Source organism: Pleurodeles waltl, chromosome 8, assembly GCF_031143425.1.
Source record: "Pleurodeles waltl isolate 20211129_DDA chromosome 8, aPleWal1.hap1.20221129, whole genome shotgun sequence".
Taxonomy (NCBI): Eukaryota; Metazoa; Chordata; class Amphibia; order Caudata; family Salamandridae; genus Pleurodeles; species Pleurodeles waltl.
The window spans coordinates 1,489,426,572-1,489,442,772 of record NC_090447.1 but is presented as its reverse complement, the minus strand read 5'-3'; the positions used below and the strand labels follow the sequence as shown (position 1 = coordinate 1,489,442,772).

Below are 16,201 nucleotides of genomic sequence, written 5' to 3'. Positions count from 1 at the left end.
TGCGCTAGTGCATGCGTGTTGCTTGAGAGACGCTGTTGTAGTTAGAAAAGGGCTTGGAGCCCGCCTGCTGCTTACCATTTGTTGGACCGCGTGACACTCTGCTTTACTGCCTCGTTAGTGGTGATGGCTGGCCTTTTATCATGTCCGTTCCTGTCCGTGGCGCAGGGACCAAGTACTGATTGATACAACTTATTCAGTGCCCACCCGCTGCCCCCGACGTGATCGAGGTACTATTTTGTTATTTTTAACTTACTTGTCCTTTTGCTTATTCATCGATTCCCTGACCCTCCACTCTATCGGGACTTGCCAACTGACGTTGCACTACGTTAGTTTCAAATCAAAGCATGTGTGGATTGTAAGCTTCTCACCCGACTCAACACCTCTAACTGGCAAGGCAGATGTCGTGATATTTCTTGTCTGGAGAGACCACCCGTCTGTAATTTGCACGGACTGCCCGTAATTTCGCCCTGCCATCTGTTCGTGATAGATTACCTAGCGGACGGCATTTGTCAGTGATTTTAGCATTTGGGTAAACGCACAAAACTAAATTTGACAATTAAGTTTCCCCAGCTGGAGTGTGAGGGAGGGAGTCTCTGTGCTTTGATCCCAAGGGAGGGGCAGACAGATACGGAGCAGCCCTTCTTACCAGGGTGCCTCCTTCCTGAAAGAAATGCAAATGTGTGCAACTGGGGAATCTGCAAATGTAAAGGGGCTTAGAAGCCTGTATTGGCTTTAATGGAAGGAGTCGCTTGAAGCTTTCTGAGGGCAAAGATATTTTCTTTTAGAGTGTTGCTGGAAGGGTGTTCCAAGCTGTGCTGTGGAGTGTATGTTTTTAATGGACAGTTTTACAAAATATTTGCACTAAGTATAATGTGTATATTATTAAAATATATAGTTTGAAGGCACTTTTTATGTTTAACCTAAATTCATATGCTCATTTTGTGGTTGCCTATATTATGCTGTGTGTAATACATGTTTAAAATAATGACTTGCACATTCAAGGTGCTTTCAGGGACCTTAGGACCCCATAGTACTAACAAACATCGGCAAAGCCAATAGGTCTTGTCTATGCAAGAGTTATTGGCTTTGCCAACGTGTTTTAGCCATTTTATACACTAGAGTGGCTTCTGTTCAGCATGGCTAAAAGTTAGTGGCATAGAGGAGAGTGGGGCAGAGTATCAGAGTGCAATGGTGAAGAGTGGAGTAGAGTGTTGTGGAGTGGCAGAGAGCGTTATGTTTAGGAGTGGCATACAGTAGTGTGGACCGGTGTAGAGTGCATTGGGGTAGAGTGTTGCAGACTACAGTGGTGTAAAAGTACTGAGTGCAGATGCATAGAATTCAGTGGCATTCAATGCAGTAACATAAAATGCAGAGGCATAGATTGGAGCATAGTAGAGTGCAGTGGAGTGGTGCATAGTAGAGTGGCATAGAGTGCAGTGGCACAGAGTAGAAAGGCGTACAATAAAGTGGCAGTGTGCAGTAGTGTAGAGTGGTGTATAGTGCAGTGGCACAGAGTAGACTTGAGTGGCGTAGACTGCAGTGGTGAAGAGTAGAGTAGCACAGAGTGCACTGGAGTAGAGTGGAGAGGTGCAGGGTAGAGTGCAGTAGTGAAGCATGGAGAGGAGGAGAAGGGTAGAGTGCAATGGCATAGAGTAGATTGAGCAGAGTGAAGTGGCATAGAGTGCAGTGGCGTAGAGTAGGTTGTTTCAGAGTAGAGTGAAGTGGCATAGAGTGGAGAGGTGCAAGGTAGAGTACAGTTGCGTAGAGCGGCATCAAGTGTAATGGCATAGAGTAAAATAGTATAGAGTGGAGTGGTGCAGAATAGATTAGAGTGATGTACAGCGTATCGTCGTAGAGTGCAGGGACATAGTAAAGTGCTTTGGCATAGTGTATTGGCAGAGTGCAGTGGCATACAATGCAGTGTTGCAGAGTGGCAAAGAGTGGAGTTCTGCAGAGTAGACTGGAGTGGTGTAGCATGCAAAGGTACAGAGAGCAGTGGTGTATAGTGTATTGGCATACAGTAGAGTGGTACAGAGTCGAGTAGAGGCGTAGCGTGAACTGGCTTAGAGTGGAGTAGAGTGTAGTGTCCTAGAGTGCAGTGGCATGGAGTGGTGAAAGTGGAGAGCTCTAGAGTAGGGTGCAGTGGTGTAGAGTGGTGCAGAATAGATTGGAGTATACATGGTGTAGTAGCACACTGCCATTACAAACAACAAGTTTTTGATTGAAATGACTGTTACATTGGCACAGACATACAGTTTTACTAATAAAACTATACCGGTAACATACAATGATGTGTGGAAATTGCATCACCCAGTGTAAGGATTTGTTTTAATCCTATTAAGTTATTTGTGTCCAGCACAGTTCAGAAATAACAAAAATGTGCTTGATTTGTGTTCCTAATTCTGATTTATTCTGTAATCCTTAAACAATACATTTAAATGGTGTCATGTGATAGAAAAAAGATCTTTCCTACCCACAGTATCCAGCAAGATTGTCACATAAATCCTCTCACTTTGAAGTCAGAGAAAGAAAAGTAAACACCAAGCTCCCACCAAGACAGAGCCAGACATTTGACCATGTTCTTTGAATGCGCAGCAAATGTGACGAGATAAGAACAAAGTTTAGAGGCCTTTTTTTTACAGAAGGGGAACACTGGGAAGGATACTGTAAATGAGGTATGGGCAAGGGAAGGGATGGTTTCAGCTGGACAGCCTAAAACATAAAAAGCCAGCAAAGTGAAAGCAAAGTGAAAGCAACAAAATGTGAGTTACAAACCACAAAGCCAATGACAAGCAATGGGCAGAATGTATTCCCAGGGAGGCTCTCTGAATGTACTTAAAGTGACAGCCACGGGATACTTTGTGGGGAAAGTCCAGTATTTTAGCCCATTCGTATCTTGCAGAGGTTTGGCCACATCAGTCTCCCAGGTAGTATGGCGAGAAGGCCTTCAGTGGTCTCTATGTTGCAGGAAAGATCTGATAAGATTGGTTTACAGTTTGCCACCAGTCCTTATGGTGTAGTGCTTCTGGCACACCTTATGTGGAGTCAGTGATAGGTGGCGCACATGACCTAGGGCATTTAATGATTACTTAAGGTGTTTGTAAGCAAGGAGTTGAACAGTGTGAAGATGGTAGTCTGCCATAACAGGTTGGAAATCCAGTAGCTCGCCGTTCACAAACAAATCCCGCAATTTCAAAACACCTGCAGCATTCCACTGACGGAGTTGCCCTGAGCGCAGCCATCCTGCGCGTGTGGGAAGGCCTAATAGAGATAGTGCAGGGTTTCTTTGTGTCAGTGAGTTTATAGGTTCTAGAAAGACCAGAAACCCTGGGCAGGATAACCCTGGATGGTGTTCTGTAAAATGGTCTATAGGAAACCATGAGCAGTGCAGTAAGCTCTCATTAAAGTCTTTATGGATAAACCCCATCTCAAGCATGGGACGGCAAGACAGCCAGCGAGCCACCCGTTGGAGCTGTGCAGCTAAATAATAGTATTCTAAGTCCAGAAGGCCTAATCCACCCAGAGTCACAGGTATCTTTAGAGTGTAAAGAGCTACCCGACAGCGCCCCAGCAACCAAATCTGATGAGTGGCGTGTCTGAAGAAGGAATGAGGGATGAGCAGGGGAAGGTGTGCAGAATAATACAATAATCGGGTAGCACACCATCTTCATTAGAACCATGTGGTCCATTACTGAAAGCGGAACAGAAGACCAAAAAGCAAACTGGGCTTGGGGGGGCCATGTTCGTCTGCCCAGATTTCCATTGTGCGGATCAGTGGGGAAAGTGTAGATATTAATCCCTCAGTATCAAAAGGTAACTGGTTCAGAGTTTAATCTGAGGTCTAATTGTATATAGAGGGGAAAACATTACCATATGTTAAAAAACACTATTTACATTTTAAAATCTTTCTCAGTTTCTTACATTTTGTTTGTGCAATTTACATCCCAAATACTTTGAAGCTTCTCCATGTACTTTACCACTTAGGGATGAGCCAGGTCACTGGTTTGGCTTTTGCTTAATTACAAAACCATTTCAAGACATGGGCAGAGTGGGCAATTGCCTAGCACAGCTTTGCAAGGGGTCTGGCCCCTGCTCACCCTTCACAGGCACAAACAGCAAACCATTGCACCAGAAGAGTTTGTCAGGTGGGTGCTGCTTGTTCAACCACTTGACGGTGCCTCTTCTGTTTCTCTCCTCTCTGTTAAGACAACTCCTCAGGTACGCAATACCTTCCAATACTCTTGGTGGATCCATCTCGTCTCATTTTAGTAATTGTCCCACCTTGTTCTTCCCTTCCTTATTTATCCAGTCTTAGCAATAAACCCTTGACAATTGGCATTGGATCTCCCATCTGATCTTGATTTATCTCTTTGATTGGTAGTCTGGGCTCCCAGTTCTGAGATAAATGTAGACTCCCGGTTGAACACTCTAGTGCTGTGAGACTACAGACAAGTAGTGGGTACCTCACATCCTGAAACATTAGGTGTGAGACTGTCGCCCACAGCATCTGCTCTGCCTCGTTAATTTTTTATTTTTTTTTAAGTTTAAAGTCCACTGGAGGCGGAGGTGAGCCAGATGTTTTTGTTCAACTTGTATGAACTAGCAGAAGGTCACTTACCTTTATGTTTCCCCAGCTGTTTGTCAGGGGTTTTGAAATGTTTAGAAACATAAATCAGAATTTTACTGTTGCTTTCTCTCCAAGAAAGACTGTGTAGATTTCGGTAGGGGTGAGGGCCTTGACACAGTGCTGAAAGGCATTAATTTACTACTGAACAAGGACATAATGTGACACCTGAATGTAGCATGCCAGGGGGCAATCACAAAAAAATCATAGTGAATAAACAGTGCTATGTAGGAAATAGTAAATAAATGCACTGATAACGTAGTGTGGTAAGGCTTCTCCTTGAATGTGTCTGTAAAACATAAGTTTGTTTTTTAATTTTTGTCCTGAATTTTGATCCTTTGTCCTGAATTTTTGTCCTGAATTTTGACCCCTTGTCCTGAATATTTAACAGTGCTGTCTAGAATTTTACTCCACACCAGTTGGTCACCCTACACAGATCACGTGGGTTCGGAAGACCCTCTGTGTTGTGGACTCGATTGTGGAAATGTCTCCTGGCTCAACCGTGAGAGAAAATCTTTCGCTAGCGACTTCAGGAAAGGATTTAAGAGAGACTTCTTGTCTACTAAGACGTTTGTTGGATTGGCCAAGGGAATGATTACTCCTAGATATGGGATTTGGTCTTCCGAGCCAGTGTTCTTATCATGCAAAAAAAATATTGCAAACAAATGCAACTATCGTTTTTGTGTACGCTGCGTGGAAGATGTGTCCATTTCAACGTAAAAAGACGGATCTTTGTAATATGATGTGCCAGTCTGGTCTCCACAGTCTGTATTCGAACAGCAGCTCTGTCTGTGGTGCTGTGACTGCAACAAACCATCAGTCTGACAAAAAGTACGCTTTTTGTGAAAGAAAATTCGGTCCTTTTGATACGATTTCCTACATCAACACATTACTGAAAGGGAAAGCAAAACTAATACGGCTTATTATGCTTTTTACAGTGAAGGGCATGAAAAGCCTCTTAAATGTGGAAAACCTTCCCAGGTCCCCAGGCTTCGGGTATCTGAATGATTCATGCCCATTAGGCCGCCTTTGTGGTCCTGCTGTTAAGAAAATCAATTTTCTGCCGGTGACTGACGACCTGCTGAGTGACGTCACCACTTGGTAGCCTCGGACACTGGAACATCTGACGGTGACCATGAGTGAAGGGACTTTCCCAGCTCGAAGTAAAATAGTTAAATAGGACTTTTAAAATCTGATCTGCAGATCTGCGCAAGAGCAAGGTTTAAATACTAATATCTCTCCAGTTCGAAGTACTAAAAATGTAAACACGATTTTAAAACCCTTATTCACATCCTATTCTCGCATTCCACCTGGAAATACTTAAGTATTCCCATTTTCCTGTTGTTATTTGCTGGGACTTGGGGCATCTACATGTGTGTAGAACAAATGTAATTGTGTTACCTTTGCAACATTCCACACCATAACTTACCAAACCTCACTTTACTACCATGACCTCCCAAACAACCCTACTAAATTCGCCCTCATTTATCTCACCCTGCTACTATGATCTCCCTAACCCCTTCCACAGACTCTTCCCTCCTCCATCCTCCTTTACTCATCCCAAGCCTAAATCCTATTACCAAATACTGCCAATTAACACTTCTGGATTCTTTCCTCCTCCACCCCTCCATTACTCCAACCAATCTAACTAACAAACTCTCATATCCGCGGCTCAAATTAACTCATAATAATACTAAAACTGTACCCATATTTCCCTATACTAATCCATCACTAATTCTTGTTGGGTTCCGTAGTGACGTGCTACTCGCCGAAAAGCGCTTTGACGCCTCGTCAGGGCTAGTAAGCGTTATATAAATACTATTACTGCCACATAATACCATTCCAAACCATCCCACAAACTGCCTACCCCTCTCTATCTTCCTTTATATCTATTCTGTGCAGCTCTCACCCCTTTCTATTCACCATACCACATAATAGCACTACACAAATCCACTACACACCACACAATAATTCCACCGCACATAATTCCGCAACTAACAATTCCAATCCAGTCCACATAATTCCACTCCACACCACATACACCCACTCCAAACCAAAATACACAGATACAAGACAACGGAATTTACAACGCCAATAGCTCTAACTCTCGCAAATGCAAGACCTATTGCATTGCAAATGCTTTTTTTCTGTTTGGTACAGAAATGTAACCAAGTGAAAGTCCAAGGCAGTATTGTTCGGTTTGCAGGATTCAGGGTCTAAGGACGCCCCTTTGGGTAAAAGGCTGCGCAGCATAGGTCTCCTCCCTTCAGAAGTGCGGGACACCTGCAAACGGTGTGGAACATACTTTCTGCTGATTTTTGTATTTTTTTTTTTTTTTTTACACAACCTACAGCCGTTACGGATGGTTTGCTTGCCCAGGGCTGGGACATAATCTGTTGGTAAACCTCCGAAGCGATACGTCATCTTCTTCAACTGTATATGTTTTGAAGAAATGACAACCTATGGTTTCCTGTAGAGAGTTGAATAATGCTTTATAGTCATCCATGCATGGAACCGGGCTGCCAGCTCACTCTGTCCTGAAGGCGGGACAGTGTCCGCATACTTTTGTGAGGGTGTATTTCTAAATCCATCCTTTAATGTGACTGCTGCAGTCCAGAGCTCTTAATAACAGGCTGCTCGGGGGTTTCTCCAGGTATTGGGAGGGAGCTTTCTCTCTGGAGCTCTTTATTACAGGTCCAAGTAGCTGGAGTCATCCCTCCTACACTGACCTGAAGCTTGAAGCACACATTTATAATAACAAGTCTGGCAAACACTTGCTTTTTGATTCCCAAGCCCAAGCAAACTTGTGTCTGGGTTACATTTCTTGGGAGGCGAAAAACTTGTCTACAGTTGGTAGAAGCAGTTGTATCCAGGAGTTTGGCTTCTCTACCAGAGCAAAGTGCTTCACCGCCCCAGGAGATGGTGGGCACCAATTGGTTATTTTCAGCACAGGCACCAGGGTTGGGCCCCACAGGGTCTAGTATTGTATTGTATTGGTTCATTTATAGAGTGCATTTCGGCAAAAGCATCGAAGCGCTAATCAAACCGAGCACAACGGAAAAAGCACAAGCTACCAACAAGAATGCCTATTGCAAGGTGAAACATGCGGACGTCGGTGCCCATGCTATGGATTTGATTGGCTGCTTCTGGGGCTCAAAGGAGCCTTTGATGTCAATGACCACACACAGGGATTTCTGGTCCAATCCCTTCCCTACCTGGCAGTCATTTAAATGTAGGTTCCAGTTTTATTCATCTTCTTACTAATTTCAAGAATGTGGGTTGTGTTAAAATAAATCTCCAGTTTATTGGTACATGTGCATTTGTTCAATTTATTGAGGAGCCTCTGAAGGCCTATTTTCGTTGTATCTTTCAGGGCAGCATCGTCTGCGTACAATAAGAATGACATTAATCTTCTGCCAATCTCAGGAGGGTGTGCAATGACTTTGTCTAATTCTGCAGGTAGATCTGCGGTAAACAGATTATTGCACAGTTGCGGTTTAAGCGGGCAGCCCGGCTTCAGGCCATAGTGGTGAAAACTTTCCGCGACAGAGACAATCCCCAATTGTAACACGCATCCAGGTATTGGTGCACAACAGCTGAATGCCCCTGAGCACATTTTCAATGGTTCAACTTGCCCCAGCAGGCAAGATTTTGCCACAAATCATTTCTTGGTATGTGGTTGAACACAGGTGTAAAGATCACAAACCACAAGTGCAATGATGTGTGGGTCGCAAATGTCCTATCCCTGATTAACGAGAGGGTCATTAGATTAGGTCTGTACCAATATCTTTGCAGAACCAGTTTGTTTCAAAGGAATTGTCTTCCGCTCCATAGCCCAAGTGTTAAGGTCTTCCAGGAAAAATCCAGAAAAATATCTTGCTTAAATTACGTAAGAGGGCAATTAATTATTAATCTGCAGGATCTGACTTGTCACCGCTCTTGAAAATTGGGTGGATCATTGTCCCCGGAAAGAATCTGGGACTTCCTCCCTTTGCAGAATACATTTACACAGCAGGACCAGTTTGGCCAACCAGAACATAGAAAATGCTTTAAAAAGGGACTTGATGGAGGCCATGTGGGTCCAGTGCTCCATTGGACTGGCTTTTGCAAATTATTTTTGTAAGTTGAGTCGCGTTATAAGACGTTAAGACGGTGTCTTGAGGTTTGATGGAACCATATAAGCTCATCGGTGCTGGAAGACGAAAGAAGCGATGTTAAGTTACTGAAGGAAGAATTTCAATTTACAGATTTGAGGATTTTTCCTTTGTATGAACATTAACAGAATATTGGGAATTCAGAAAGTGGACCCAGGTTGGTTCAGATACATTTGTATTGTTAGCAGTGAGGGTACTTCTTTAATAAGCATTGTTTTTTGTACTTCGTGCGCAGTGTTCCCACCACTTTATCCCATAAACCCAGCAATTAGGGAGCAGCTCCGTGCCACACGCAGGAATTCCGCACGTTGGGATCTGCACCTAATACAGGCGGAAGATCTGCCAGGGACAATTAGTGCGAGTTTCTTAGGAGGAACGTAGGTTTTGATTAAAAATGAAATTGAATTAATTTAAAACATGAGTTAGGAGCGATCTTTTAAACCTGCTCGAAAGCCGCCTTCGAGTCTGAGACATAAATTTCTAAGCAGGAGGGCACCCAATTTGTCATAGCGGATTCAAGCACAGTAGTTCTCAAATGTTGCGACAAAACTTCTTTTCACTCAAAAGGAACTTCTTCAGGGCGATTCAACAGTATATCACAATTTAGTGGATTGAATGAATAGGTCCACTTAGTAAGAAAATGTCACTGTACGTTTATTCAATCGAGGTAGGGTTGACTCTGAGAAAGTGCGTATCCACACTGTGGATCAAGAATTCCAGCCATGGTCAGAGTCATACCATTCATTTCGGGGAGTGCTAGCCTAGGGTACTGGAGTAACTGCCCAAGACCCACTGTACATGCCTCCTGTGCATGCACAAATGACAAAAATCCTTTGCTTACGAACAAGCAACGTGCATTCAGCAGCCCCCTCCCTCCAACTAGCAAGCAACAAGTTTCTAGTGATGCATCTGAAAGGCTTGATGGAACATAGTGGAATGTCTAATGTGAACTGAGGTCCTAAGTCAGAGGTCACCACCTTTTGCCAGACTTTTCCCACTTCCAGGATCAAGGATGGGGAATCTTTAAGGATGTCACTCCTCATCATGAAAGCTTCAGGCAGTTTGCATTACTTATGCAGTGCATGTTGTAGCCGTGTTGCAGCATAATGTCGAAAGAGGTCAGGGAGAAGCAGTGCTCCCATCATCCAGGGGAGTTTTAACAATTCTAGCTTGAAGCAGCTACATTTACAAGCCCGGGCCAAGGAACAGATAGGTCTGTCCAGTACCGTAATGAGCTAAATTATATAGGGCACACACGTCTGCACCATGTAAAGGTATCGTGGAAGAAACACCATCTTTGTCAGTTATATTCCACTCTTAATGGTCAAGGGGAAGATCTTCCCTTAAGAACTCTCCCTATTTTGAGGGTAAACTGAGCTCTGGTGTCATTCATGATGGGATCCCCAAGTACCTAAAGTTCTCATGTTCCCATTTAGCTCCCCGATTGTGAGAAGGCGACTGCGGGGGCTGCATGAGCCCTCCAAATCTACCCAGAGGGTAGAGTTTGGATTTAGCCCAGTTCTTTTTTAATCCAGAAATGTTATCAAAGTTCTCCAGTTCAGTGAGAAGGAGAGGCACCGACTGTGCCTGTTTTTTTAGGTAGACTAGTGCGTAATCTGTGTACATAGATACAATATTTTGTGATCCCTCTCTATCTCTCTATATGCCCCATTGCATCATGGCCTCTCCCAGGATGCAGGCCAGCAGCTTTACGACAAGAAAGAACTGCATTGGAGATAACCATGATGGGAGCCTTTCTCCAAGGTCCACCAGTCAAAGATCCAGGTACCCCCTTCCGTGTGCACCCTTGACTTGACTCACTATACAAAAGTTTGACCCAGCCTATAAAATTAGGCCCAAACCTCATTTATTCCATAACGAGCTAGAAATAGTCCCAGCCCGCCACGCCAAAGGCGAGCTCCATGTCTGGGATCGCCAGGGCATAGTCTTCCTCAGAGGTCTCCAGTGAGCGCATGATGCACATCACTCCCCTAGTACTGCACATCATTCTCCTGCCAGGATTAAATCCTGTGTGACCTTCATGGATGAGGGATCCCATCGCTCACAGGAGTCTCTTTGCTAAGGTTTTTCTGAACCGCTTTTGCATCTATGTTCAGCATCAACCAGGACATGTATGCTGCTACCAGCGTTTGATCCTTCCCCACTTTAGGAATCAGAATAATCATCACTTGTGTCTTGGTGCGGGATGGGGTGGGGACGGGTGAAACGTCAATTCCTGTGCCTCATCGAAAAGTCCCAGGAATTTGTCTAGGAGCAGCGTGGGTATTGCTTGATATAGGTCAGCGCGGAGGCCATCAGTGCCCGGTGTTTTGTGCTCCTGTATCTCATCTAGGGCGTCCTTAAGCCCATCTATAGAGAGTGAGGCCTTCAGGTTGGTGCTCTGCTCGCAAGTCAGCCGCTGGAGCGCCATCCAGTCCAAGCAGTCAAACATATCTGCTCTCAACAGATTATAGGGTTGAGCATAACCCAATGCCAAAATTCCCTAATATTTGGTATTTATTTGTTCGCTAGCTGCTATGTACGGTCGTCCATCTTCGCTCAACCTCAATGTGTGTATGGGGTTGTGCTCGATTTAATACCCTTGCCAGCATCTGACTGGATTTGTCATCCTCCCTAAAAAGTCTTTGTTTAAAGTAGATGTGGGGGTGTTTGTCCAGATGACATTGTGGTGTCTTTATATGTTCATGAATTGTTTGGTTTTAATGTCGTCAAGCACTACCTTTGTTTTCTGTGTCAGTGTTTTCCCGGTGTAGAGACGTGTGAGCTCCACCTGCATCCTCACTCTCCCGTCACCTGTGACGCACTTCCCTCCAAGGGCCACTCTGTAGGATTCTCTTCCTGTTGCTCTACTGTCAGTCAGTCATCCTGGGATTGTTCTGAAAGAACTGTTTAGTATGATTACGTATGTCCGAGACGAAGGCTGGATTGGTCAGTACCTTGGCAAAGAGACTTCAGAGCAGAATCTTTCCAGGTCGTCTATTCTCCCCAGCGCGTGACTGCATTATAATATTGAAAACACGTCACTATCCCTAAATAATAAGTGTAAAAACATTTAGAATCTGGGGGACCCTGTTTGGAACAGCGTTGACACTGATCCAAATTCTAAATGTTTTTACACTTATTATTTAGGGATAGTGACGTGTTTTCAATATTATAATGCAGTCACAGCTCACTAATTAATTATTGCAAGTCATTTTTGTGACTCCGCCCATTTTTCATATGTGAAGTGCTGATTCGATTTAAAAGAAAGTTGGTTTATGGATGTTGCACGGTGTTAAAAAACAAAAATATTTCTCTCTAAAATCTCTTTTATACACTCCCATAGATCACCCACATAAAAAATTGAAGGAAAACGTTTAAAAATGATTTAAGGTCATCAAACCAAGACGCTCTAAAGAACAGAGCTGGCTCTATCAGCCCCCCCCCCTCCCCGTTGAAAGGCTGGGGCCCTGGGCCAGGGCCCACTTTCTCCATGCCTTAAAACCCCTCTGGTCTATTCTGCTGTGTGTGAAACTAGTAACAACAGACTTAGGGGGTTATTACAACTTTGGAGGAGGTGTTAATCCGTCCCAAATGTGACGGATATACCACCACACTATACAACACAACACCTGCTACATTAAACATTTGATAACATACCCAAAAAATTGCATGTTGAAATTATTTCTAAGAAAACTAAAAGCAATCTCCACTGTCAAAACGTCCACTCATAATTATAAAAAGTCATGAATAAAGTGCTAGTGCTTAGTCATCTGCTGATTTAAAAGCACTGATACTCAGTGTATTAATAGCAACTGACTGGTGTGTCTAGTCAAAATGGCCACAGGGACTCTATGAAAGATCAGCCAGAAAATAACGCTTGGGAACTCGATGCTACTAGGATCCTCTTAGGATACTTCTGCACAAGTTTAAATCACTAAATCGTTGCTCTCGAGAGGTCCTCATGTCTTGTGGTAGGCAAATAATAGCTACATTACAAGCTGTAGGTTATACGATTACAAAAAAAAGGCTAAAAGTTTGTCGAGGACCCTAAATTATCTAAATAATGCAGGCTAGAGCATTGCGGGAATCTTAGCTCTGCCCACTGTCGTTCCAAAGGCCATGAGACCACAGGGTGGAGGCTGGACTCCCAGTGCAGACCTCCCTAGCATGGAAGGTCAAGAAAGTGCACAAACTCCTCCTCCTCCTCCTCCTCTCCTTCCTGCACCTTCTCCTTCTATGTTACCAAAGGTTGGTGGATCCACCAACTCACCGAGGGAGGCGTCGTTGATGTCATACTCCAGTTTCCCGCACTCCCATAACCCGGTCGTGGGGTTGAATAAAGTGTTGAAGCGAATCTGGGTCAGCTCAAACGCGGCTCCCTTCAGCAGCGCGATCTGGTCCTCGATGCTGAGCTCCCTGGAGGAAGTGGGGAAAGGAGAGGCAGGTCCATCATAAACCACACACTGGAAAGTCTATCAACATGTAATGGAATTCATAAATCATATGATTGTTTTTTTTTTGTTTTTTTTTTAGGAAGAAGAAAAGCCTTTTTATACCACTCACTAAGCTACCTTTTAAAATCTGGACTGGGCTCAGTCCCTAGTAAAGGGTTTGGCTCACCATGTGCAGCTGTGCTGTATTGGAACCAGCCCCCTGTGCCAAAGTGGTTCCCATGTTAAATGCCCTTGAACTGGTTCTTGATACACAATCATGGGCGTACAGGCAGCCATGCACCACATAGACTTGGTAGCTGTGCCACGCTGGATAACCTTTGACAGCAAACCATCTAGCACAACCATGGCAAAGTCTCAAATTCCACCTCTTCACAACCTTCCTACCATTCCAACCTGAATCCTTTACCTTCCACCTCACTGACTATGATGTGTTTCTGATCTCTTCTGTTATTTGTAGGCGTTTACAGTCCTCAGTTGTAATTGTGAACAGTGAACAAACATGTGACAAGTTAGTAAATCCCCTGATGCACAAAGGTTCAGGCTACTCATGGAGCAACACAAAACAATTTATGATTTCTGTGTTCTTTTATGGGATCCAGTTAGGGTGTTTATCAATACCTGCTGAACTGAAAGGGGGAAACTTTGTAGGTAGGAGTATGTGCCACGTAAGTTTCTACAGACTTCACACAGGGAATTAACAACACTACTTACTGCATGAAGTTAGGGAAATCGCCTTTGCACCCGTCTGCTATTTAATGTATAGCCTAACATGTCTCTTAAAGTGTAAAGTTAAAAAAAACAATAACAAAGTCCTGCCAGGGAGGAAAACTGCTATGAAAGGTGAGGAAAGGCAAGAGGGAGGTTTCTGATCTTCCTCAGTTCTATCAAGATCAGGCGGAGATAAAGGGACAAATTTACACTTATCACTGGTATCTTCGTCTCTGTAAGGATCATCGAAAAATCAGTATAAAAGCAGGTTGACAACAATGTGGAAAGTTAGGTGTACAAATAAGAGATGAAAATGTATTTGCTTAGACCAAAGAACAACACAAAATCAACAGGACATGAATGGTACAAATACTCAAATATTACGTGAAGTAAACATCAGAACATTTAAAGGCTATTAAGCAAAGTCTTCATCAAAAGTCCCAAAGCATTTGTCTCCGTTATGCTATTAATTGTGTTTGACCAATGACTTTGTGTTTCACCACTGCGCATATTGGTTGCTCAATCTTCACCAGTAGCACATTACATGTTGTATTCAGTTTAGCTGCCTATTGGTTTTAACATGGCATTAGCCATTACATTCTGTATTCAGTTTAGCTGCCTATTGGCTTTAACATGACATTAGACATTACATTTGGTATTTAGGTTAGCTGCCTATTGGCTTTAAAGTGGAGTTAGACATTACATTTGGTATTTAGGTTAGCTGCCTATTGGCTTTAACGTGGGGTTAGACATTGCAGTTGAGACATTGCAGATGAGCTGTGTTTTTCCAAGCTGTGTTTTTCCACATGATAGGCCAAGCTGTGTTTTTCACACCAAACCCTAGCTGATAAGAGAGCGTAGATTTTGTGTTTACCTCTCAATCCAATCTGGGAACGAGTGAAGTTTGGAGAATTGGCCACTCTCCAAGTTTATTCGGATCTCACACTGAGTTTGCTTTTAACGATGGCCCTGGGCAACAGTGAGGGGGAGAAAGATCTTGGCTTCAGACAGGAACGGACGTCAGTTGCCTGTCTCCCGTTTGGGTAGAAAATCTCTTTCTCGCAGTTGAACCGGAGTCATCAACTTGCAGACCTCAGAAAGATGAAGCGAAGTGATAGGCCCTACGGTGATGCAATTTAGACTTTTATGCTTTCTTTGAAGTTGTGCTATAATATAATCACATGTATTTGCTGTGTACATTGCAACAGAGAAGTACTTTGATATATTTTGCTTTCATTGCTGCGACTACTTATACACATGTGCGTCCAACCTACTAATTTCGTCTTTCAGGAATCTCGTGGTGAAGTAATAATAACAATAAATGTCTTCTTTAAACTAAGAAGTGCATTCCAGAGAGGTTTTGTAAGCTCGGTCATAAGATAAGAGGAGGAAAGCAAAACAGTCTCCACTCAGATGAAATTGGAAGATAAATCTTGACAAAATGTTTAGGCAGATTTGATTGTTGGTATTCCCAGTTAACACAATTGTGGCATTTTCCTGACCTCTATAAATGAGATTTGACAAAATCTTCATTTGAAATAAACTCTCCTACTGTGGTTCTGAGAAACTATATGACTCAATGGAACCTCCAACGGGGAACGATGGAAAGTACAATTGATTAGACTTTGCAATTACATTAAATGACTTTTGGAGAAACACCAACGTGCTTCAAAACATAGAACTTGAGAGAGCAGCCTTGCTTGGCTAAGGCTCTACAGAGCAGTCTTGCTAGGCTAAGGATCTGCAGAGCAGTCTTGCTAGGCTAAGGATCTGCAGAGCAGTCTTGCTAGGCCAAGGATCTGCAGAGCAGTCTTGCTAGGCCAAGGATCTGCAGAGCAGTCTTGCTGGGCTAAGGATCTGCAGAGCAGTCTTGCTGGGCTAAGGATCTGCAGAGCAGTCTTGCTAGGCTAAGGCTCTGCAGAGCAGTCTTGCTAGGCTAAGGCTCTGCAGAGCAGTCTTGCTAGGCTAAGGATCTGCAGAGCAGTCTTGCTAGGCTAAGGATCTGCAGAGCAGTCTTGCTAGGCTAAGGATCTGCAGAGCAGTCTTGCTAGGCTAAGGCTCTGCAGAGCAGTCTTGCTAGGCTAAGGCTCTGCAAGCAGTCTTGCTAGGCTAAGGATCTACAAAGCAGTCTTGCTAGGCTAAGGATCTGCAGAGCAGTCTTGCTAGGCTAAGGATCTGCAGAGCAGTCTTGCTAGGCTAAGGATCTGCAGAGCAGTCTTGCTAGGCTAAGGATCTGCAGAGCAGTCTTGCTAGGCTAA

The 16,201-nt window shown here is 43.8% G+C and overlaps 1 protein-coding gene across 2 annotated transcripts in view; it reads right to left on the bottom strand.

Moving 5' to 3' along the window:
- The window catches only part of NR1I2 (nuclear receptor subfamily 1 group I member 2), a 260,681-nt gene that overhangs the window by 30,472 nt on the left and 214,008 nt on the right, over nt 1-16,201 (bottom strand). For both annotated transcript variants that reach the window (XM_069202689.1, XM_069202690.1), the window contains one exon: nt 13,052-13,197. In XM_069202689.1, coding sequence (XP_069058790.1) covers nt 13,052-13,197 — 146 coding nt within the window. The remainder of the gene's footprint in view (nt 1-13,051; nt 13,198-16,201) is intronic.